Genomic DNA, 26053 nt, shown 5'->3' with positions numbered 1-26053 from the left:
TTGATGACCAACATTCTCAAATCTTCCTCGACACATCCAAGAAATTATCGTTTCCAACCGTCAAATTCTTTTTCTCACATTGAGTCGAATTCAATACGACTACTCTGTTTCCAAGTAATCTCTCAACCAATATTTGCATTCCTTAACGCAAACATTTTCCAATACCACTTCTCCTTAATCCCTTAGCAATTCGCCACTTCAAAATTAGGCTACCGCCTAAAATTGGTTCTCCGAACAATCATAACCTCTATCTTGTTGATTCCAAACGACATCTTCAATTTGCCCATAATCCATCTATCAATGTTCCTCATCATCTTGCATTGCAACATGCATAATCTTCTCCGTTTATTCACTCATCGGTTTCTTATTCACTTACGACCTCTACCAATCATCATCTCTCTTTGGATAGCTATCTTTAAACTCCTCCTTAGTACATTCGATACCAAAATCAAACTCTTGAATTAAATCTACAAAACTCCAAATATTCGCCATACGACCTAATTCTATCCATTAAATTCTAATCAACCTTTGTCTTAGTATTCTTACTCATGACTCCTTGTCTAATCTCAATATGACATCTAGAAAATTTCCAAAATTCTCGTCCAAAATACATCTTAAGTTTATTCCTCGAATCACTATTATTCCGTCGTCCACCATGAGACCATACTACATCAACATCCACGATGCATCTAACAAAACTAGTCTCTACCGACTCTTTCATTCCATGGATTCAAATTTTCTGGTAAATACTTACTCACTCTTATCTTTTGGGCACTACAAAATGCTCTCCGATACTTACCTTAGGCATCGCCTTCAACTCCTTACTATATGTGCTCAAACACAACATCTACTCACATGTGCGGTAATCCTTTTTGCAAACTCTCACCTAACACAAGTCACTTCCAACATGACCTCCTATTACTCATTCTCAACACGTTCTCCAACGACTAACTTTCTTATTCTTCATCATTCAAAAATGATACCTCTCTTTTAGCTTCATCTCCACCTCTAGGATCTCTACGTTCTCGTTCAACATGTGACACAAATTGTCCGGTCATTATCCAAATCCAATCACTCTTTCTTCGACAAGCCTCTCACAAAATCTTTCGAATTATTATCCTACTTCCATCTTCGAATAAACTCGACTACTCATACAATCCTTACTTCCAACGATTCAACAAACATACCAATCCTATTATGATATTTCTCAATTCCATTTTCATCTACTTTAAAACTTACTTCCCTTCCTTGATTAATTAACACCAACGGTTCACTAATCTTCACATCTCTTTCTCTAAGCTTCTCAAATCTCTTCTGAAAATCACTTCACACACTAGACTTAGAATTCCAAATTGTTCAACCAATTCAACATACTACCATATGCACGACTCACGTAAAACTTCTTACTCCAACATCCGGTACAACATTTGATCCACTTGGATGACAACTTACTTCAAAATCATCACCTCCCCAAGAATCTTAATCACTCCCTCTTCCTCACATTCGACTCCTTTCGATCAAACAGGTACTTCAACTTTGGTCCACAAAACACGCCTCCATACTTTTAGTGCAACACACGATCTCCAATCATTCCGAATACTCTTCATCTCACTTAACCAATCTCACTAACGCCTCACGGCGAAACACTTGGTCCGACAACTCCTCTTCTAATAGTTTCTCACAACTTGTTGTTCCCATTCATTCCACTTCGAACAACGTCGCCAATTCCTGAATATTCCGCTTCAAGAACATCTCTACTCATCTCATCTTCTCACGTTCGAAACATCTCGGAGGGATATAACCTTCTCCCCCACTTATCTCAAACTCACTCGTACTCTTCCACTAGAACTTCCGGTGCTCACACCTAACGGTTTTATCGCCTCTAAACATATTCTTCTCAAAAGAAGAAACTAGTATCGACATCGTTTACACGCATGTCGCATACAGGGGACAAAACCTAACCCACGATACCATTCAAGCAACCTATACTTCCCTCACTTTTCAAAGTTAGGAAATCAAAACAACACAAGAAAAATGAACATTGCATAGCAACAATTCATATTCACATTTATTCTAGTCTTAACAAACACAAGAAAACAAGAATTTCACATCTAATCAACTCAGAACAAGACATCAAAAATAAAATTCTTGTCTAGCTCCCTCGCTTAGCAAAAGCTAGCGAGCTCCCGGCGAGACAAGTCAAAACATTCACAAGATTTAGCAAGACTTAGCGAGACTCAGCGAGGTTCATTCTTCGCCTAGCGAGCACATCCAAAAATCTGGGTGCTCTGCTACGGTTTTGAACTTACGCTCACTAAACTCTCGTTTTATCGACTCACTAATCCACAAAATCCAAAACTTCAAGCATATAACATCATTATAGACTTGAAAGCACAATTAGAATCATGCATCAACAATCACAACATAGAATTATGAGATCTTCATGTTTTTACTCATAAAACGCATAGCAATTCAAGTTCCTAGTAATCATCTAGCACATGTTATAAACAAACATATAACAACACACACTAGGATTCATTAACATCCTACTATTCTCACTATCTTTAAAATTTAATTTTCACTTATTCAAAAGAAAATAACTATTTATTTTCACCAAAATCTTCAAGAAATAATATTAGTTTTTAAAATTATTTCAAATCATTACCACATGCAGTTTTACATCATGCCGGATCATCACATGCAGTTTTACATCATGCCGGATCATCAACAATTAGCAATAAGCATCAATCCATCAAGTTTAAACTACAAAAAGGTTAAACTCTAAGCATACACAACTATCATAAACATAGAAGTTTAGCACTCACACTACTACTCAACAAAAGAATGGATAATCTAATCCAATTCACACCACTCATAGTTCCTAAATGAACAACATGAATGATCTCACAAAACAAACAACACAAAATCGTTAGACAAACACGACTGACTCACAATACTCACTTGGTCTGACTGCACAGACCTGCTCTGATCGACACATAACCTACACAGTCCGAAGACAACGAGGCTCTGATACCAATTGTAACACCCAAACCCATTATTTATATATTTCTACCTTAGTAAAATTCTTTTTCAAAATACGCAACGGAAAAATCACATTTAATTTATTGAATATCGGTTCGAGTATTACACTCCTCTACCAAAATAATACTAATGTGGTTAATTAGTAAAAATACTTGTTTATACAAATGTTAAATCAACTAATGTATTTATTAGCTATACAAAACAATCTAATGCTTCACATTCGTGTTATGTCCTCTAGACACCTCTAATGCATGTGGTACCATCGTCTTTATCAGGGTATTTCACCTCCGATATCCTTCTTTATCAAACAAATATAGTTCGATATCCTTCTTTATTGGACAAGCCAATATCCCTAAATATTCATGATGCATGCACTCAAAACTCATGAATATATCCATCAACAATTATGGCATATAGCCCATCAATAATAACGTGGAACACTATCCAACGTTCGTCTTTATTAAGATAATCAATACCTTAATATCCGTCTTTATCAAATAACATAATTCGATATACTTCTTTATTAGAATAACATAATTCTAATATCCTTCTTTATTAAGTTGATTAACACCTTAATATACTTCTTTGACATTTAAATAAACATCATCATAATCATCAACACATACAATGCATTTACTCACATTTTTAACACAATACTAATAATATAAGTAAAGTGTATTAAGCATGCATTTTATCATAAAACAAACTCCGGAATCGGAATCTACGCGAAAAACTGGGTAAAATACATAATATAACATGTCAGAACCCTCAAAGTCATTCAAATTCCAAAATAGCAAAGTGCTGTGCTGTCACGGTGGCTAAGCGAGCCTTAGCGAGCTGTAGCGAGCTGTTCGCTGAGCGAAGGCTCAGCGAGCTTCAGCGAACCACACCAGTGGGTCACCTGCTCGTGGCGAGCTGCAGCAAGCTGTAGCGAACAGCTCCTGCCAGAACTGCTCAAAACATGCGATTTCCACACAAATTCACCCAAAAATCCCATTTTTCATGTTATAAACCCCAAATGAGTTTGTATTCAAGTGCAACAAACATATCTAAACACAAAAGGACGGTTCATTTCACCGATCTACCATTTTTACTACGAAAAAGTAGAGATTTAACACTTTTACTCAAAACTCTCAAGAACACAAAGTTCTTGAGTTTAATCCTTTATAAATCTCGTTTTTAACCATTAGATTCGTTCATACATCATGATAAGAGCATGTTAAACATGTTATGAACCTTAGAATCGATTTCCATTAAGAAAATCCATCCAAACTAAAACGAAAATGGGGTGGAGGAAGTTCGGGTGAGGAGAAATCGACATTCTCCCCTTCCTCGAGTCACCCACGAATATGAAATCTACTCTCTTACCTTGGATCGACGAACTCACGAAGATTGCTCCTCGAATCCCTCCTCCAAGCCCTTGCCCTAGCTCCTCAAGCTCTCTCCTCTCTTCTCTCAAAAACACAAGAACATGAGAAATGAATTTCTCTCTTCCTCTCATGGCCATATGGCGCCTCCCACACACACACAAGGCCCATTGGGCCTCAAGCCCAATTGGCTTGACCCAATTACACGTTAACTCACTCTACTCGCCTAATAACTAAAGTACTCGATAAATAACTCAAGTTATTAACTTAATTAAAATGCCACGTTAAATAAAATATTTTAACACATAAAAATAACAATATGAAAATTGGGTCGTTACAAGCACTTCCAGCCCAATCAGCATCACAATACCCTACTAAGGTAGAGTTCTTTGTCTGTGAGTACAGAATCCCATAGTCACTGGTGCCATTAATATACTTCAAAATTCTTTTGACTTGTACAAGGTGGCTCATCTTTGGTTTGGCCTGATATCTTGCACACACACCAACAGCAAAGGTGATGTCAGGTCTACTTGCTGTGAGATATAAGAGACTACCAATCATGCTCCTGTATAGGCTTTGATCAACATCAATGCCTTTCTCATCTTTGGTTAGCTTCAAATGAGTAGCAACTGGAGTTCTTTTGTGTGCTGCAGTGTCCATTCCAAACTTCTTGACCATATTCTTTGCATACTTGCTTTGAGAAACAAATATGGTGTCTTCCATCTGTTTGACTTGCAGACCAACGAAATAGGTTAATTTACCTACCAAACTCATTTCAAACTCTGACTGCATTTGTTGGACAAACTGTTGCACCATCTTTTCTGACATTCCTCCAAATACTATGTCATCAACATAAATTTGGGCAATCATCAGCTTCTCTTCCTTTTCTTTAACAAACATAGTTTTGTCATTACCTCATTTTCTGTAGCCTTGACTAAGAAGAAAATTTGTCAGTCTTTCATACCATGCCCTAGGAGCCTGTTTTAGCCCATATAGAGGTTTCTATAGTTTGTACACATGATCAGGATTGGCTGGATCTACAAATCCTTTTGGCTGCTCCACATAAACTTCTTCATGTAAGTACCCATTAAGAAAGGAACTCTTGACATCCATTTGATATAGCTTAAATTTAAAAATGCATGCTATACCAAGAAGTAGCCTAATAGATTCCAATCTTGCTACTGGAGCAAATGTTTCATCAAAGTCAAGTCCTTCCACCTGAGTATACCCTTGAGCCACTATTCTTGCCTTGTTCCTTGTAACCACACCATTTTCATCTGATTTGTTCTTGAACACCCATTTTGTGTCAATGACATTAACACAATTAGGTCTAGGAACAAGATCCCACACATCACTTCTTCTGAATTGAGTCAGTTCCTCTTGCATGGCTTCTATCCAAAACTCATCTTTAAGGGCTTCTTTTACATTCTTAGGCTCAATTTTGGAGACAAAACATGAATTTGTAACAACCTCATTTGACCTTCTTGTAGCAATTCCCTGATTAGGATTTCCAATAATGAGATCCTTGGGATGATTATTCTGTATCCTTATTGATGGAACTTTGCTAACAGGACTAGGTCTAGGATTATTTGATTCATCACCTGAATCTAATTATTCCTCTGCTACAGCTGCATCTGATGTTGGCAAAGTTGTTGCAACATCTTCTTCATTGTCTGATGTTCTTGTAGATGTTAAGTCATCTATCACAACATTGATAGATTCTACAATTACCTTGGTTCTTAAGTTGTAAACTCTATAAGCTCTACTGTTTGTTGAGTATCCAAGGAATATCCCTTCTTCAGCTTTAGGGTCCATCTTTTTTCTGTGTTCTCTGTCAGTTGAGATGTAGCATTTGCTTCCAATCACATGAAAATGTTTGAAAGTTGGTTTTCTGCCTTTCCATAGTTCATATAGTGTAGTGGAGGTTCCAGTTCTGAGAGTGACACGATTGTGAATGTAACAGGCAGTATGCATAGCTTCAGCCGAAAATTGGTATGGTAGGTGTTTTGCATGCAACATTACTCTGACTGACTCTTGAATTGTTCTGTTCTTTCTTTCAACCACACCATTTTGTTGGGGTGTGATTGGAGCTGAGAATTCATGCTTGATTCCTTCAGAAATACAAAATTCAAGAAAGCTTGCATATATAGCAGATACGTGTAATAAATGCGCGAGATTTGGGCAATCTGACTGTCGTACCCAAACATGTTTAAACATCTGGTCCAACATCTTTTGTACCCAACATGTTGAAACATTTGGTCCAACATCTTGCTTGTATATTTGTTTTAGCAAAATGAGGCCAACACAAATATCTAACAGCCTTATCAAGAGACTAGCTTTAGCCTCTTGAACTTTCTCATTACCATCATAGGTAGCACACATAGAATCAAAAATAGATTTAGTTGAGGACTTGTTCTCTATTCTGACATAATCTTCATGTCTAATAGCACCAACAACAATATCCTTTAATCTATGATGCTTAGTGTAGAGTTTTAGGTTAGCTGGTGTAAGTAACTTTCTATGCTCAATGGACAACCTTCCATGTTCATTCAAGTTTTCGAAAGTTACTCCCAACTCAACCAAATCCCACAGCTCATGATCTATAGTAGTAATGTTACTGTAAAGGGGCTTTTCTATTGCCACTGTGTTCAAATGATTCATTATTCAAATATTCATGACCAAAAGCAGGACCAGCTCTACCAGAACTGTTTTCACCAGTTCTAGTACTTTCGTCTCCTCCAGACATAATGTTTTCACAAGATCTTTACTGTCTCACTGTTAAGTGAAAGTAATAGACCAGTGCTCTAGATACCAATTGAAGGTGTGAAAACACAAGAAGGGGGGGTTGAATTGTGTTTTAGCTAAGTTAAAACTTTTTTAAAGTTCTTAACTTAACTAAGTTCGCAGCGGATAAAAGCACAAATAATAACAAGATTAGAGGGAGAGAAAAGCACACAACCAATTTATACTGGTTCCTCTCACAAAACGAGATTAGTCCAGTCCCCTTGCACTTCCAAGGGATTTCACTATAATCACACAAGATTACAATTGCTCAAGCACACAGCAAGAGACTTCACCAACAATGCTCAAGCACACAGCAAGAGACTTCTCAATCTAACAAAGTATATAAAGTTCGTTGATTGTAATACAACTGCTCTTAAGAGAACCTTAAAGATCAAATACAGTGAGTATATAAAAACTACAAAGTATTTGGACTAAGAGTGAGAAACACTTGTTCAGAGGTTCAGAGCTTGTATTCGCAAATGAGAATTTTTCGAGCGCGTGTAGTAATTGTTGTATTTTGCAAACTGATTCTTCTAGTATATATATAACTGAGAAAGAGTCGTTGCAAAGACGACCATTGTTGAAGATAACCTTTTGTCTTTAAGCAGCTTCTCTTGATGCAGTTTGGTCGTTTCCAAAACAGAGTAAGAGTTTCAGCAACTTTGACCATGTGCAGAGAAGACTTTCCTTATTCAGCTAAGAAGTCTGATAAGTCACGTTCTCCCTTGTGGACAGACAAAATGTAAGTAGTTGTTCTGATCAAGGTTGAGAGGTCCTTTTTTTCATTGGTAAGAGAGTTGACCTTCAAATACGAATCTTCACACAATCCTAGATATACATCAGAGTTTGATTAACTTCAGACTTTAACAAGTTCTGATGTCTTCATCCTCTGACGCATATAACTTCTGAAGATTCTTATCTTCTGAGTTCTTGCGAACCTCTGAGAACTTAACTTCTGAGTCTTGTTCAGAGCTTGTCTGTATCTAAGTTCTGCACACTTAAAATAAATTTTTAGTATCTCCAATTGTATATAAATACTTTGTTATCATCAAAACCTTCATAGATTTAGGGGCAAACATTTTTAAATCAATTTTGTTCCAACAGAGTGGATTTCCATATATAGCAGATACATGTAATAAATGCGCGAGATTTGGGCAATCTGACTGTCGTACCCAAACATGTTTAAACATTTGGTCCAACATCTTTTGTACCCAACATGTTGAAACATTTGGTCCAACATCTTGCTTGTATATTTGTTTTAGCAAAATGAGGCCAACACACAAATATCTAGAGCCGGGTATATGGACCAAGGTCCGCGGGCCGACCCGTTTAACCCGCAGCCCGCACGGACTTAAGACCAAATTTTTTTGGCCCGTTTACATTTTTGCCCGTGTGGGTTGGACCCTTAAAACCGCGGGTTATGCCGGTTAAATCCGTGGGTTCGCGGGTTAGCCCGTGGCCCGCCCTCTTTTTTTATATATAATTAATTACAAAATTTATCAAATATAAATAACTTGGTCCATGTCCAAATTCAACTTTTTTAACCACAAAAAAAAAAAGACTTAGTCTAAACCATAATTATAAAAAGCAACAACACACTCCAATTTTATTCAAGTAGACAACAACACAAAACATCAGGATTCAGGCATGTTCTTCTACTTATAATCTTTTGTTCCTTTTCACTATATTTTACTTTGTCTTAGCTATATATATATTTGCTTGTTTTTAAAAGATACATGTCCAAATGAGTAGTTATTTTTCTTGGGGGTATATTCCGCTATTATGTTTTGAATAATTTGGTTACCTTGATGTGATTTGGTTAAGTTGAATCTGTTAATCTTTTTATGCTTTTTTGGGTACATGTAGAAAGTTTTTCTCACTAAAATGGATGGTACAAAAATGACGATAAGAATCGCTTGAATTTGATTTTAGTTGCATTACTTACAAAGAGAAGATAGACAAACTCAATGATATCACAAACTTTATTTATTTTTATTTGTTAGTTACAATTTATATGTTATAACATAAAATTATTAATAATATATTTTTTAAGCTTTCATTATATCAATATTTTACTAATTTAGTTTATTTTTTTAAAAAAGTGATTTTTTTTTTTTGGTAATAGTCCGCGGGTTAACCGTTTAACCCGCGGGCTTATGCGGACCGAACTCGGGCTTAATATTGTAACTCGTTTATATGTGCCGACGGGCTTGTTCGCCACGTTTAATATGCGGGGCGGGTTAAACGGGGCGGGCTAGCCCGCATACCCAGCTCTACAAATATCCAACAAATTTGAAAAGGAAAAAAGATAAATAAATTCCATAAATATATTTCTAATTAGATGATGTGTTTTGTAAAAAAAAAAAAAAAGATTAAATGATGTGTCAAGTTTTGGTTGGTTGAGCCTAAGGATTAAGTGTTAATGGGGAGACCATGCGAGAATTTCTCCTGGAGAGTATATACATAGACAAAATCAAAAGAGTATAATGTAGTACACCGTGCTTTGCAATGTGTGGGTATATATAGTATATTGTAGTCAGTAATCACTAAGCTTTTAGGAAAAGAAAAAAAAACCAGTCACTAAGCTTTTAGAAAAAGATCAAAATAGGTTTGATGTTAAGTTTTTTTTTTTTTTTTTCAAGTAGCCTAACAACTAGAAAATCCACCTTAAAGGTAAATAAATGGAGTGTTCCAGGTTCGAACCCGGGCTCCTGCACAATTAATATGATGTCCCTACCAATTGAGCTAAGCTCACGGGGACATGTTTGATGTTAAGTTTAATAATCGTCTAAATGAAATTCTCGCTTATCATAAAAATAATGTGTTGGGTTTTTGTATGGTGGCTACATTTTGCAAAAACATCTTTTAGCCAAGTGTTGGGACAGATGTGTTAGCATGTGGAACAACATCCCATGACAGGTTATCTCGCGCCAGCAAGTGCTTTATTTTTGTACGCAATCTTTCGAAGATTTGCTTGAAGAATTGTTTCGTGCTAACTTGTACACCAAGGCGCACGTGTTTAATGAAACTTCAGAAAGCGGTTTACTATGTTACTTGGTACTCAAGACTGTTATAAAATATTAAAGTATCAAAAGATTTAATTTTATAATATAACCTCTGAAGGTTTTTGATGACAACCAATTATATGTTGTTTTTAGTAGTAATTTAGAGTAGTTTTAATAGCAATTGAAGCCCAAAAGCAAGCAAACACCTGGAAAAGTGAAGTTACTTGCCCAGAAGCAAGAAAAGTGGAAAAAACAGCAAACAAGAGAAAAAATGTAATAAAGCAGCGCAACCATTGTACCAACGATGAGGTCTGGCGTGGCGCGTTGAGAAGGCGGTTAAAATTGAAGAAAATCTGCAAAAAATCTTTTCCATCGTACCACGATGGCTTGTCATCGTGGCATGATGATGACTTGAAAAACACGTAGAAAATCCTGAAGAAATCTTCCATCGCACCACGATTTGATCCATCGTGGCCACGATGAGGCGAAAAGCGAAAATACACGCCATCGTGGCCACGATGGGTGCGATGGATGCACAGAAAAAGCCCAAACCCAGCTGAAAAACTATAAATAGAGTCTCCTTCCTCCACTATTATTCATTCAGAAAATATTGAGACATGTTCAATATTCAAGTACTTAGGGTGTGTTTGTTTCGGGGATTAAAATTATAATCCTAGGATTATTATTCCTTAGAACATTATTGCTGGGAGTATTATTCCTATCAATGTGTTTGGTAAATAAATAAAGTTCCTTGGAACATTTTTAAAATAAATTCAATTAACATTTTAAAATATTAAAATAAAAAAATAAATGAGTTAAAAACAATGGGAGTGGGGAGTTATGGATGGTTACATCTTATTCCCATGGGAATATAAGATTCCCACCATTTAACATGGGAATGAAAAGTGGGAAAGTCATGTGTAATTTATATTCCAAGGAATAAAAAATTCCTAGGCATAATTTTTTAAAACTTGAAACAAACATAGGAATTAAAGATTCCCAAAGTCACATTCCTTCCTGGGAATAAATTTATAATCCAGGAAACAAACACCCCCTTAGAATTGAAGGAAAGAAGATTGTAAATAGAAGCCATTATAATCAATGTGTGTGTGACCAAATTGTGACTAAATTTTAAGAGACCACATTAAATTTTGTTAGGTAAATTAAATTTTGCCACCCCTATCTGTGACCAAATCGCAGTCGGATTATTCTAATAGATTATTTTATGGTATTATATCTCAATTGTTAAATTAACGATTAATCAACTATTGAAATTTGACCAAAGAGAATAATTAACTAATCAAATGCACAATACAATTATAATTTTGTGACATGTTTTGGTCCCTAGAATTTTTTTATTCTTATAGTTGTAGTCTCTGTTATTTTTCAAAATTTTTAAAATTTTTTAATTATCCTTAAAATTTTAAATTTTTCAATAATTATTTTTTAGACATGTTTTGAATGCTATAAAAAGTTTCTTCATAAAACTTTAAAAAAAATTAAAATAAGAATAATTAAATATGAATTTTTTAAATATCAAAAGATTTAGATGAAAGTAAAAAAAAAATCTCGACTTAGAAATCAATCTTTTCCGAGATACTTTTTATAATGTTTTAAACATATTTAAAAAATAATTATTTAAAAATACATATTGAATTTAATAAAAGAGACTAAAATTACGTGCATAATAATTTTTTAGGGACCAAAATATGTCACTTTTTTATATAGAGACTAGAAACAAAATTTGGTAATTTTATAGGGAATAGGGAACAAAAATATATTTAACCATATAACAAATTAATGATTGATTTTTTTCCAGTATGAAAATGTTATAGATTAATATTAATTTGAGTTTTACTTTTTATTAGAAACTGAATTGGGCTGTCAGAAAATTTAAGGAACTAAAAGTTATCCCAAATAGCCATTTTAAAATTAATTGTTCAATTTTTTTTAGAAGCATCAAATTAAAATTAATTTTACAATATAATAAGTATTAATGCTATTTGTTCTAATATACTCTTAACTATTTATTATTTTCTATTTTTTTAAACACTATTAGTGAAGTCAAACTCTTTTTGGTGAAGAACTAAGGGAAGACAATTTTATAAAATAACTTATAATTTCTTTTTCTCATATAAAATTAGTTACATTTTTTAATTTATGTGAAATAACCAAGACAAGTTACTATAATTTAAACTATGAAAAGTAGAACGTGTACATGGTTAGTATTTAATTATCACCTACTATTTCTATTGTGTTCACCTATAATTAATTATTTTAGAGAAAAAATAAAAAATACATATAGCAACCTTCAATCTAGTAGGTGTGATAAATGGTTGATGCTACACCAATTCTATGTATTGGTCCAAGTTAAAAGGATCCGAGTTGCCAACTTGCCATCTTAGTCTAAAAATAAAACTTTATGGTTAAAAAGAATTCTAACTAAATGCAAATTGGGAGTATAATTAAATTTATAGCAATAACTGTTTTTCATTTTACAAAAAAATGTTTATCCCTAATATTAGAGAGGGAAAGTGTTCTATACCAAAAATAAAAAAGAGAGGGAAAGTGGAAGATTTTGATTTAGATTCTGTGTAGTCACTGATTGTATGCCTTGGTGCAGTAAGAATTTCTGACAGTCCGATCCATGACTAAACTTTTCACATTATATAAAATTAGAATATATTTTTAATTCTAGACCGTCTGATCATGATCAGACAGTAAGGAATGAATGAGTGCACGCAGAGTGTGACTGTATAGTATCCAGGTCCACTTCAACTTTAACCTTTTATTTCCACTGAACATAAATTCATTGCGCACTGATTCACGTATTGCTCTTTTTCCTTCCGCCCTAAGTCATTTTCTATATTCATTGCGCACTGATTCACGTATTGCTCTTTTTCCTTCCCCCCTAAGTCATTTTCTATCTATAAATACATTCAACAATCAAAAATCAAATCAATACGAAGAATCAGAGAAACCTCTGTTTTGCTTTGTTTCCTTCCAAACACATTCATTCTCTGTTTTGCTCTGTTTCTCTCTGTTTTCTTCCAAACAACTCACTCAACACAACAATGGCACAAATCAGAATAACCCTCTTCTTCTTCTTCTTCTTCTTCTTCTTCTTCTTCTTCTTCTTGTTTTTCCTATTATCAATTACACTCTCCTCCACCTCCCTTAATGTCACAACAGTACTATCCTACTCTGAAGATTTAAGTATAACAACCAATTTCATCTCCACTCTCGGCATTGATGCTGAGCTACAAGACGGCTCAAATTTCACACTCTTCTTACCTACTGACACAGCTTTCAACAACCTATCAGCAGCTTCAGACACGTACAAATTTCATTCACTCCTGCCTTTCCAACAATATAATCTGATCAAGACAAAAGTGTGCAAAGACAAACCTTATCTAGCGGTGTATATCGCAATCGGTTGCCGATAATACACTGCCCGAGTCACGATCGAGTGGTGAACGATCGGAGTCTGAAGCTCGACCACAGAGTTGTTGATTGCGGTGATATTGAGCAGATAACCGTCCAAATCCACAGATTCGCTAGATAAGGTTTGTCTTTGCACACTCTTGATAGATTGAAGATCCTTGCTTACATTACTCCAACCGATCTTCAATCTATCAAGAGTGTGCAAAGACAAACCTTATCTAGCGAATCTGTGGATTTGGACGGTTATCTGCTCAATATCACCGCAATCAACAACTCTGTGGTCGAGCTTCAGACTCCGATCGTTCACCACTCGATCGTGACTCGGGCAGTGTATTATCGGCAACCGATTGCGATATACACCGTTACAAAAGTTCTTTTGCCAAAAGAAATGTTTGGCATTCACAAGCATTATCATGCTCCTCCTCTTTCTCAAATTCGTCCACGTATTCTTCGTCCCCAGCCACCGAACTCTGGAGTCTCCTCTGGCTGCGAGTTCTCTGGTTTAGTTCTTTATTTTATGTTTTTATTGCTGTCATGTATTTAGTAGTAATTTGTTCAATCCTCTCTAGTACTAGTAGTACTTGTAGTAGTAGTAGGTAAAGATGTAATGAGGAGTAGAATTGAATGTGTGTTTAAGTATTGAATAGTTTGTATAATTAAGTTGATTATTATAAAGTGATTATGATGCTTGTAAATATATCTTCTGTAATTTTACATTTCAGTGAAATTAGTAGTGTTTCTATGTTAATGTGTATTTTATTGTTCATTTAGCTTTTGCACCATCCATCATGTTTACAGTATGTAGTTTAACCATGGAACAAAAATTGTCAGTTTCATTAGAGAAGCTACAAGTGTCTCCAAATGCTACATTCCTAGCATGTCCATAATCATAGAGGAAAATCATCCCATTAAAACCAATAATGAGCTTCAAATAACCACTTTCAGACACATTGGCAAATGGAAATCATGATAAAGTAGTGATTCCTCCCAGTTGCAATTCTCAAGTTGATTTGGTGTCACATTAATAGTGTAATCCTTGGCCAAAAAATAAGAGGGAAAAGCTGTTATCATCTTTGTTTGTGTACTAGCCACCCTTAAAGTTGGAGGTGTAAGTATCCATCTTACAAAGAAATGCACAAATATATGATTTAAATCCACTATAAAGTAAACCTTCAATTTCAAGAAAATCAATTTTGCCAGTGGTTTGTGTACTAAAAAGTGATCCAGCAGTAACCATCCAACACATGGACAAGGAGTTACAAGGTAGTCATACTTCTTACTACTTGTGTGGCTTAACTAATCATAAGGCTCATAAAGCCATTCACCATTTCCAAAAGAATGACTCTTAAATTTGTGATAGGAAAACCACTCTCTGGTGCCTCGAATCCCATTGTTTGAATTGTAAGGACCCATTTATAAGTGAAAAATAGCAAATACCACTAAGAGTCATTTCATCAAACATGCAATGGGCGCTGTAGAATCTCCGAATGCTGATTATTGGAAACAGTATTTGTATCATAATCTGGAATCGGCAGTTCAGAGCTTGAATTGCATTTATCAGGAGGAGCTCACTTGATAAATGGCTTATTCGTCGAAGATTGCACAGATGAGTTCGAACTACCATTAGAAGCGGAGGAGCTCACTTGAAGTGCAACCAATTTCGCCTTCAATTTGATCCATTCGTGAGACGTCAGCTGAGTGTGACTGCAAATACTCAATGTGGCATATCATGCCTTCATTTGTTTCTCTTTCAGGCGTAGACCATATGATGGTATTGATGGTAGACTTTGAATTGCAATGCTTTATTTACTGTAGATTGTTCACCTATGCTTTTGGAAACAACGTCTTCTCTATTAAATTGAACACGTCCTTTCCAAAAGTTATAAAAAAGAACATAGGTTTCTACTGTAGATTGTTCACCTGTACTTTGACTTTGCATTATACTATTTCCCACAATGTCAAGAACTAGGACCGTGGTTTTGAACTTTTATAATATAGACAAATAATATGGACTAAATCTCTCCTCCAATTTTGTTTGTAAAGTTATTTTGTCAAATTAATCAGCTAATTTTCTTGATCAACTTAAATTGTGCTATAGTTTTTTATTGGCTAAATTGCAGTTTTGGCCCCCCACGTTTCATAATTGTGCGATTTTGGCCCCCCACATTTCAAATGTGCGATTTTGGCCCCCCACGTTTCATAATTGTGCGATTTTGGCCCCCCACGTTGACTATTTTGACCAAAAAATTGATGACATGGAATATTTTTTACACGTGTCTTAATTGTATTGGCCAACCAAAATTTATTATTATTTTTTTTTTTTTTAAAAAGGATAGGTTTCAAGAATTGATTATGCTATATTGCTTTCACGTGACCTATCCTTTTTTTAAAAAAAAAAATAATAATAAATTTTGGTTGGCCAATACAATTAAGACACGTGTAATAAGAGATCTTAAGAGCTTTACCTTTAGGAGCAGGAGCTTGTTTTTGTTGTAGCCTAGCAGCAAGAGTTTGCTCATCAGAATCTGTTCCTTCAGAATCAGCATCATCATCCAGTTGCATTTTCCTCTTACGAGCTCTAGAAGATTCTTCAACCACCCTCTCAGCAGGGGCTTCATGCTTGTGCTTAGTTCTCAGTTCAGCAGCTTGTTCCATTTTGATCTTCTTCTGAGTCAGAAGATCTGGCTTAACTTGTTCTTCCTGAGTCTCAGCTTTTCTCTTGGACTTCCTTTTCCTCATAGTATACACACTAGCAGTTGGCTCCTTAGGCACCATTTCCCTTGTTACTTGATGGCCTTCCTTCCTAAGTTGTTTCAAGTAGTTCTGAATGACTTCTTCACAATCTAGTTCAGAGACAATTGGATAACCATCTATGAAGAATGGGTCACCAGTGCAAACTAGAAAGTCTTGCTGGGGTTGAACTACCTTGGTGTTGATTATATGCATTGTAACACCCCATTTTCAGTAACTGTAGAAAATGGTGTTAAGTCGTAAAATTTTATCGCGAATACGAATTAACTCTATTTATATATTTTACTTGTAATGGAATAACAATAATACATTTTTATTTTTACTTTGAGTCTGAATAAAAATTAATAAATATAAAATGAAAACACATTATTATATAGAATATGCATCATATATTTCACAAAGTCATAATTTCCATGCCAGTAGGCTTACATAGTTAAACTTGACAGGTATAGTTAAACTATTTCACAAAACCTGCAAGTAAATAGTTCCTAATTAGATCAAACTATTCTTAGCTAATCATGAGTCATACACCTTACCCCCTAGAAGTTACTGCCACCAAGAATCACAAAAGAGAGTCACGAAGCATATAGACTTATCTAGTCTATTATAATAATCCAAAAGGCTTCAAGACTTAATCCTACCATTAGTTAGTATCTTACAAACTGCCTAACCATTATTATTATTATTAATGACAATTAGGGAGACTTCCAATATTCCTGTTAGCTTCTCCACCACTAGAGTCTTCAGAAGGATCTTCATCAGGTACAATTTGATTCTCATTATTATTCATTCTTAAATTTGCTTGATGATTCACAAAATTATAATAAACTGGACTACGACTACACACTCTCATACGGGCAGTACGACCAACACGAGGCCTTGGTCCCCTAGGTCCAGTAGAGTGAGAACCCCTTCCAACTCCATTAAGGTTGAGAGCCATTATCATCCTCTCTAATGGCAGCACCATCTCCAGGGTAATATGGTGTATGATAGATGAAACAAGTAATCCTCCTATTCCTTCAGTTGTCTTCATGAATCCAGTAAAAGTCAAGGTTTGTGACGCTCTATCCAGCTCCCAAACAGCGTCACCCATCTCCTCTAGACACTCAATTCTCCGGGTTCCCGAGTGGTTCAGCGGCTCCCTCGGCATTATCTGTAATGTAAGGGTGAAATACTCGTACACAAGCTTACCACGCGATTAGATCACAAGGTTACACATAGTATTATACAATTACATGCATTTTATCTCTTCTAATTACTATACATGTCTAGACATAAAATTATGTTGAAACAAAGAATCACATGTTATCATAAGCAGTTTCACAGAAAATTTAATAGTTAATAACAGAAGCATGTATCACAGAACATTTGATAGCTAATCACAGAAGCATGTATTATGATAAATATAAGAATTCATCTCAGAAGCATGCATCAATAAGTTAATATATTAGGATCATCACTTAAGATTATTCACATTCAAGACATTATAGCACTTAGTCAAATAATTCTCACCACCCAACATTTGTTAGTCCTTATCGAATTCAAATGATAAACCGAGACAAAAATTCATTATCCAAAGTTAGTTTACTTAACTTATTTGGTATTTATTTTTGACACACCGACTCCATGGAGACTTTTATTATGAGCGTAAGGCCGTTTCAACTGCCATATCATGGTTGTATGCAACCGACATATATCAATTATGTCTCAACCATTCTGGCCCGAGCGCTACACCTTATTATAGATAGTCCTGCACAGTCAGGTTTCACCACGTCGGGTTGTATGATTTCCTCCAGTCAGAGTTGCTATCACTGACTATTGGTAGGAGTTCAAAACGCCGGTGATCCCCATTAGGTCTTGAGGCGACCCAGCCGGACCTATCCTCAGTCTTACATACATTCTAGTACTGTAAGAAACACCCTGTTTTGCTCTTCACCTATTAAAGGTGATTAATTATTCAACTCATCGACTTTGATTTACTTTATTATTAGTCAATTTAGTATAGTTAGTATCCGAAACTCATGTTCACCTCAACTTTTTACCATAAACAGCTTCAAGTACACACATAGTTTACAATAGATAGTTCAAAGATGTAGAGAATGTATCATGAATTATTATTCTAACTATTTGAACATGCTGTGTTATATTATGAGAAAATGAGTTAAGATCATATATAGATTGTATTCACATACCACATATATTAAAAGGGAGTTCTACTTTTATCAATTCAATGTTACAGGGATTATCGTCCCCTGCATATTAACTTATTTTAATCAATTCTATGTTACCTTATAATTATAACATTAAGTACACAAGTTCCTAATTATAACTAATAATATATATACAATTACCACATTTCTTGTGCTCACCAACTTATTATTAGTATAACCCCTTACCTTTGAGCTTTTCAGAATAACTTGTGCAATCTCCTTCTTCTATGTTACCTATCCACTTATCAAAATAACTACTCTTAACTTATTATCATTACACTCAAAATTCTAACATTACTGAGATAAAAAAAATAAGTCACAAGAATTTATATTCTAAGAATAAAAGATGGAGAGCCAACGTACACTAATATGTTAAATGGCCTATCATTGTTGCTTAAGCATATATATGTGTTTATAAATTTTTGAGATCTTGCAACTATATCTTCTGATAGTTCAAAACACTATAATTTTCTTTGCAAAATGACAGATCTAGATCCTGTTATCATGCTTCATTCTCTGTTCCTTCATCTATCTTCTTTTTCTTTTGTAACCAATTAGTGACAAAATCAAGTGGAGTTAAAATCTTGTTTATTAAGGACCAAATACTTGATATTTTAACTCATCATGTTAATCCAAAGATTTTATTTTTAGAAGTATCCTCTCTTGTTACTATCCTGTTACATGGCTACACCTTACATGGCTACACCTTACTTAGTTATCACTTAAAGAATCAACATGGTTATATGAGTTAAATGTCAAAACTAAAACAGAGAAATGGACAACCAGTGACTAATATAATTGATCAAGTAGTACCATGTTCTTAAATTTTGGAAGAAAGATGTTTAACTTTACACGAGTTAATTTGGTTAAGCTAAACACTAGGAGAAATGAAAAACTAGTGACATAATCAACATTTGCACAGATATCATGACTGTTTTAGAAGTTTTAAAACAAAAGGAACAAAAGAACCTAAACTTAAAAGCTAGTGGATATAAAGAAGAGTAACTATAGGTTTTAAAGTGAACCAAGGAGATCAATTTTTAAAAGAACAAATACAAACAAAATAAAAGAATATACGACTATGAGAAGAATGAAAAAAGACATTCGGTACCTTTTAAGTAATTCTCAGCTTGAAAGTGATGGTTGTGTGAAAGGTAGTGAACACTAAGGTCCTATTTATAGAGTTTCACTTCTACTTCTACATGGTAAATATATGTCCACGTTTTTACTTTCAGTTAAGTCCACGTTTCCACTTTTACTTGTGAAGAAAATTAAGCCACCATGATGCATAATGTGTAATTCTTATCCCATACAGTGAATTTATTATTATTATTTTTTTTTTGTGATATAATTTATACGGTCGATTAAGGCACTGTCTAAATTTCGGTAGAATTTTAAGCCTGAAATTTTATCATAGCCTACCGAAATATTTCATGATTGATTTCTAAAATTATTTTTCTTAAATTCATAGTCTAAAGGGTAAATTAATTATCGGTCTACACAAAGTAAAACTACTATCAAGGCACATATAAAACAAGTTAAAAATATTTGGGTGTTACATTACTACCCCACTAAAAAAAAAACTTCGTCCCCGAAATTGTGTACCTCGAAATAATTCTGGATATTGTGATCTCATATTCTCCTCCAACTCCCATGTTGAATCCCCAGTTGCTTGATCCCAAACAACCCTTACTAAGGAAATTTGTTTCCCTCGTAGTTGTTTGATTCTCCTATCTTCGATCCTTACTGGAGATGTTTCATATGACAAGTTTTCTCTCAATGGGACTTCATCAGGTTCAATTATGTGAGATGGGTCGGGTACATATTTTCTTAATTGCGAAACATGCAAAACATTGTGGATATTCGAAAGAAAAGGTGGTAGAGCGATTTGATAAGCTACTGGACCAATATGACGAAGAATTTGATATGGTCCAATGAATTTTGGAGTGAGTTTTCTAGCCTTAATAGCTCTACCTACCCCAGTCGTTGATGTGACTTTCACAAATACATGTTCACCTTCTTGAAATTCGAGAGGTCTTCTTTTTCGATCAAAGTAGCTCTTTTGTCTGCTCTGTGCAACCTTCATCTTTTCACGGATTTGTTTAACTTTCTCTGTTGTTTACTGGACTATTTCTGGTCCGAATATAGAGCTCTCTCCGTCTTGATACCAACAAAGCGGTGTTTGGCATTTTCTCCCGTACAAAGCTTCGAAAGGAGCCATACCTATACTCGAGTGAAAACTATTATTATAAGTAAAGTCGATTAGTGGTAGTAGATCATCCCAACTCCATAAACAGCCCTTTGTCTACTAATCCAAGTAGTGCGTTGAAGTGTACCTTTGAAAAAATTAGGTTCAAACCACAGACGTTTGACCTAATTTGAGGACCATTGAATTCCATAAGACCCATTTCCTTCCTAGATTTGCCTTTCAAACTAGGATTATTCTCAATAGCTAGGAGTTCCTCTTGCTGAGCTTCAAACTTTGTAAAGATCTTAGCTTTCATCCAGAAATGCTTGAGAAGATTTGGGTAAATGGGACCATTCAACATCTCGAAATATCTGTTCCAACCTTGATAAGTGAAATAAGGCTCCATATCATAATTGTTTGCCTTCAGACTGTTGAAATCCACCATCTTCTCAAGCACTAGTGTTAGCAGAGATTCTTGAAATTCCATTTCATTCCCGGTGTATGCCATATTCTTGCAGAGATAGGGAGGAATAACGATTGGATTCTTTGAAGTAGACATGATGAAGGTTAAGGTTTGGTTGAAGCTAACGAGAGAGAAAGAAGTTTGTGTTGAAGGTTTAGAGAGATGAAAGTGTAGGTTGTGAAGTGAAAAGTGTGCAAGTGTATAGTGTAAGTTTATTTAAATGCGCACAGTTAACATAAAAATGGCAAATTTGGGAAGTTACTCTTATTTGACAAAAGTTTGAATATCAAAAGTCATCATTAACCACCCACTACCTGACAGAAAAGCCACGTGTAAAAGATTATTTGGTAACTACCATCTTAGTGGACAATTGTTCAGCAGCGAATGTTAAACGTTTTCCACTTAGATAGGTCAGAGCCTTTGAGTTGAAAAGATCCTATCAGAGGTAAGTACTTCAGAGATTTTGCATTCAGATGTTTTGAAGCAGAACTTCTGATATACATAACCTCTTACACTTTAGAAGCCAAAATTTTTATTCAGAGATTGAAAACATGTTCAGATGTTTCTTTATAAAATCAAATCTTTCAACAGGTAAGGCTTTAGTAAATATGTCTGCCCATTGATTTTCAGTATCAACAAACTTAATATCTATTATACCTCTCTGAACATAATATTTGATAAAATGATGTTTAATTTCAATATGTTTGGCTCTAGAGTGAAGAATAGGGTTTTTAGATAAATGAATGGCTGCAGTATTATCACAATATAAAGGAATATTGTGACTGCTTACTTGATAATCTTCTAACTGGTATTTTAGCCAGAGTAGTTATGTGCAACACTTAGCTGCTGAAATGTATTCTGCTTCTGCTGTTGACAAAGCTATGATAGTTTGTCTTTTACTAGCCTAAGAGATAAGGTTTTCACCAACAAATTGACAATTGCCACTTGTGGATTTTCTTTCAATTTTATCTCCAGCATAGTCAGCATCACATAATCCATTCATCACATAATCATTGGATTTCTTATAAAGTAATCCAAGATTAGTTATTCCTTTCAGATACCTAAAGATTCTCTTTACAGCAGTAAGATGAGATTCTCTAGGATCTGACTGGAATCTTGCACATAAACAAACACTGAATAAAATATCAGGCCTAGAGGCTGTCAGATAGAGTAAGGAACCAATCATACCTCTGTAGACCTTTTGATCTACTTTTCCTTCATCTTCTATTTTGCTCATGTTGGTTGTTGAGTGCATGAGAGTGTTCATTATCTTGCAGTCATCTAAGTTGAACTTCTTCAGAAGTTCCTTAGTGTATTTGGATTGATGAACATATGTTCCTTCCTTCTTCTGATTGATTTGAATTCCAAGGAAGAACTTCAATTCACCCATCATGCTCATTTCAAATTCATCCTGCATCATCTTAGAAAAATTCTTGCACAAAGAAGCATTAGTAGAACCAAAGATAATATCATCAACATATATTTGAATGATTAAAATATCTTCTTTGGTTGTTTTTCTAAAGAGTGTGCAGTCAACTTTCCCTTTCTCAAAACCCTTTTCAAGAAGGAAATTACTGAGTCTATCATACCAAGCTCTTGGAGCTTGTTTCAGACCATACAGTGATTTCTTCAGTCTATAAACATGTTCTAGGTTTGAGATATCTTCAAAACGAGGAGGTTGTTTGACATACACGTCTTCAGAAATAAAACCATTTAAGAAGGCACTTTTAACATCCATCTGATACAAAGTTATTCCATGATTAACATCATAAGATAGAAGTAACCTGATAGCTTCGAGTCTAGCTACTGGTGCAAAAGTTTCAGTATAGTCAATCCCCTCTTGCTGACTATACCCTTGTGCAACCATTCTAGCCTTGTTTCTTACCACCTCACCTTGCTCATTCAGCTTGTTTCTGAATACCCATTTTGTTCCAATAATGTTCTTATGAGATTGTTTGGGCACCAGAGTCCATACATCATTCCTTTGAAATTGATTCAGCTCTTCTTGCATGGCCACTATCCAAGCATCATCTTTCAGAGCTTCATCAACTTTTGAAGGTTCCATCATAGAGATAAGTCCAACTAAAGATTCCTCACATCTAAGTTGAGATCTTGTCTTTCTTGGACTATCTTTGTTGCCTAAAATCAGTTCCTCTGGATGAGATGATTTGTATTTGAAATTATTTCTTGGGGGTTCATCATCTTCAGACTCATCAACAGCAGGTTCAGGAGCTGCTTCATTGCTTTGATGTTCAGAGTCTGTTGGAACTGTCATGTTCAGAGGTTCTTCAGAAAATGAATGTTCTGAGTAGTTTGGAATGTCTGAATACTGATCCTCTGATACCTGAAATTTAGAGAAACCTTCCACAAGCTCTGACACTTGGTCAGGCTCTTTGTCACCAAATTTGACATGCGTAGTTTCTTCCACAGTATGTGTTTCAGAAATATACAGTCTGTATGCTTTAGAGCGTTCAGAGTATCCTATAAAGATACCCTTATAACCTCTAGCATCAAATTTCTTTAGATGGACTTTATTGTTTAAAATGTAACAAGTACATCCAAACTGATGAAAATAAGAAATGTCAGGTTTTCTTCCCTTGAACAACTCATAAGCCGTTTTGTTCAACTTAGATCTGATATAGATTCTATTTTGAACATAACATGCTGTGTTTACAGCTTCTGCCCATAATAACTTTGCTACATTTGTTTCATGCATCATGGTTCTGGCCATTTCTTGCAGAGTTCTATTCTTCCTTTCTACAACCCCATTTTGTTGAGGAGTTCTAGGAGAAGAGAATTCATGCAAGATGCCATATTTTTCAAAAAAAGTTTCAAAAGGTTCATTTTCAAATTCCCCACCATGATCACTTCTTACTTTTAAAATGGTGTAGCCTTTTTCATTTTGAATCTGTTTGCAGAAGATGCTAAACTCATCATAAGCTTCATCTTTTGTTCTTAGGAATTTTACCCAAGTCAATATACTGTAATCATCAACAATTATCAATCCATATTTCTTTCCATTGATAGAGGCAGTGTTAACTGGCCCAAACAAATCAATGTGAAGAAGTTCCAATGGCCTTGAGGTAGAGACAATGTTCTTAGGTTTAAAAGAGGATTTTGTAATCTTTCCTCTTTGACATGAACCACAAAGTGTGTTTGAGTGATATTTAATTCGAAATTCTGGTATCACTAGAATGATGTTATCGAAGATGTCCCAACAACAGCTTTATGAATAATGTTGTATTGATTGTTGGCACATCTTACATAACATGTAAAAATAAACTGACAGAAAGTAAATTGCACAAGTGATTGTTAACCCAGTTCAGCCAACTGCCTACTCTCGGGGATAACAATCCAGGAAGGAAATCCACTAATAGTTCTAGTCACTAAGACCTCCAGCAAACCCTTGGATTTACGTCTCAAACTAAGACCTCCAGCAAATCCTTGGTTTACGTCTTATAACCTCGACACTACTCATGTAACTTCTGCTTAGGAACTCCTAGACATGAGATCCCATCTCACTTCCACTCACACAACACAACCTGTGTTGTTTATACAATGTTGGGAATAATGTGGTAACAACTTACCAAGACAATATTTCACTTTTGCTTAAAAGCTTCAAGTGAATCACACACAGTTACCTTTGTACTTCAAAGCTTAGGAGTAACCTTACAATAATAAACTCAGTTCTTAACTCGTGTTATTGAATCCACAAGTAAGAATCACAATAAACAAATACAGACTCAACAAAGACTCAATATGTATTTTCTAATACTTTTCAATGAGATGCTTAGTCTTGAACTTGGTCTTCATATATATAGCACAATAGCACGCTCCTCTTGCTTCACAAATGCTAGGACGCTCCTTGAGAGCCATAAAGGGTGATATGATACATTTTTAATCTTCATCAAGGATATATCAAAACTTTCCATAAGTGTTTAAAGGACTTTAGAAGATAAGATAAGTCATACAACTATTCCATTAAGTCTGACTTATTCTTAAAACACCTGATCAGATCAAATCTTCAATAAGCGCGCTCTTAAGTGGATTTCCATATATATCAGATGCTCATATTAAATGCGCGATATTTCCTTGAGCAAATAGGATGTTGTAACATGTTTTCCAACATCTTGTTAGCATATTTGTTTTAGCAAAATTAAGCCAATTCAAATATCCAACAATCTCCCCCTTTGGCAATTTTTGGCTAAAACAATTTCAGGCCATTTAATCACCTTTGAGAGATATAAAAAGCGCAATCCTTCAAGTCACCATGATCACACAAAATGAAGGATGTTAGAGCATCTTAAACAAAATTTCGCATATGTGAAAAAATAAGTATCAGAGGCGGCAGCAGCGGAGTCATCATCAAATAGCCTCGAGCAAAATAAAACATGTGTTAGCAAAGATGTTTTAACATGTTTATCTAGCGTGGTATCAGAGCAAGTATGATTAATCATACAACACATCCTATGTTATCAAAGATGTTTCAACATATGGGAGCACAACTTCTAGCACAGGTTCGTCCAATCAGGGCAGCATCCATTCAGCAACATACTCCCCCTGAATTTATCAGCTCGTGCATCACCTCAGGGTAAAAGAATTTACTCCTCCTGAATACTTGCTTACTGCTACTTAAAACATGTCATAACAAAAGACACAACAGCATTGTAGCATAAACAAACAAACCAAACCAAAGTACTACTCCCCCTTTTTAGCCACAAAATGTGCCAAAATAGGAAAGTATAGTATCCAAAGTTCAGAATTAAACAAAGTTACAAACCATGCACTCAGAAGGTGCT

At 35.0% G+C, this 26053-nt stretch overlaps 1 protein-coding gene across 1 annotated transcript; it reads right to left on the bottom strand.

Moving 5' to 3' along the window:
• Positions 1 to 20091: 20091 nt before the first annotated feature.
• LOC123886503 lies at positions 20092 to 20689 on the bottom strand. Its single transcript, XM_045935818.1, has 2 exons — positions 20209 to 20689; positions 20092 to 20099 (listed from the first exon to the last, which is right to left on the bottom strand). The coding sequence occupies exons 1-2, from the start codon at positions 20687 to 20689 to the stop codon at positions 20092 to 20094; spliced, it is 489 nt and encodes a 162-aa protein (XP_045791774.1).
• Between the last annotated feature and the right edge of the window lie 5364 nt (positions 20690 to 26053).

The sequence above is a fragment of the Trifolium pratense genome, linkage group LG5 (assembly GCF_020283565.1).
Source record: "Trifolium pratense cultivar HEN17-A07 linkage group LG5, ARS_RC_1.1, whole genome shotgun sequence".
NCBI classification, from domain to species: Eukaryota; Viridiplantae; Streptophyta; class Magnoliopsida; order Fabales; family Fabaceae; genus Trifolium; species Trifolium pratense.
This window is presented reverse-complemented; position numbering and strand designations above follow the sequence as displayed.

Excerpts from the sequence above, each read along its gene's own strand:
- LOC123886503 (XM_045935818.1), bottom strand. The coding sequence starts at position 20,689 with ATGAAGGTTGCACAGAGCAGACAAAAGAGCTACTTTGATCGAAAAAGA.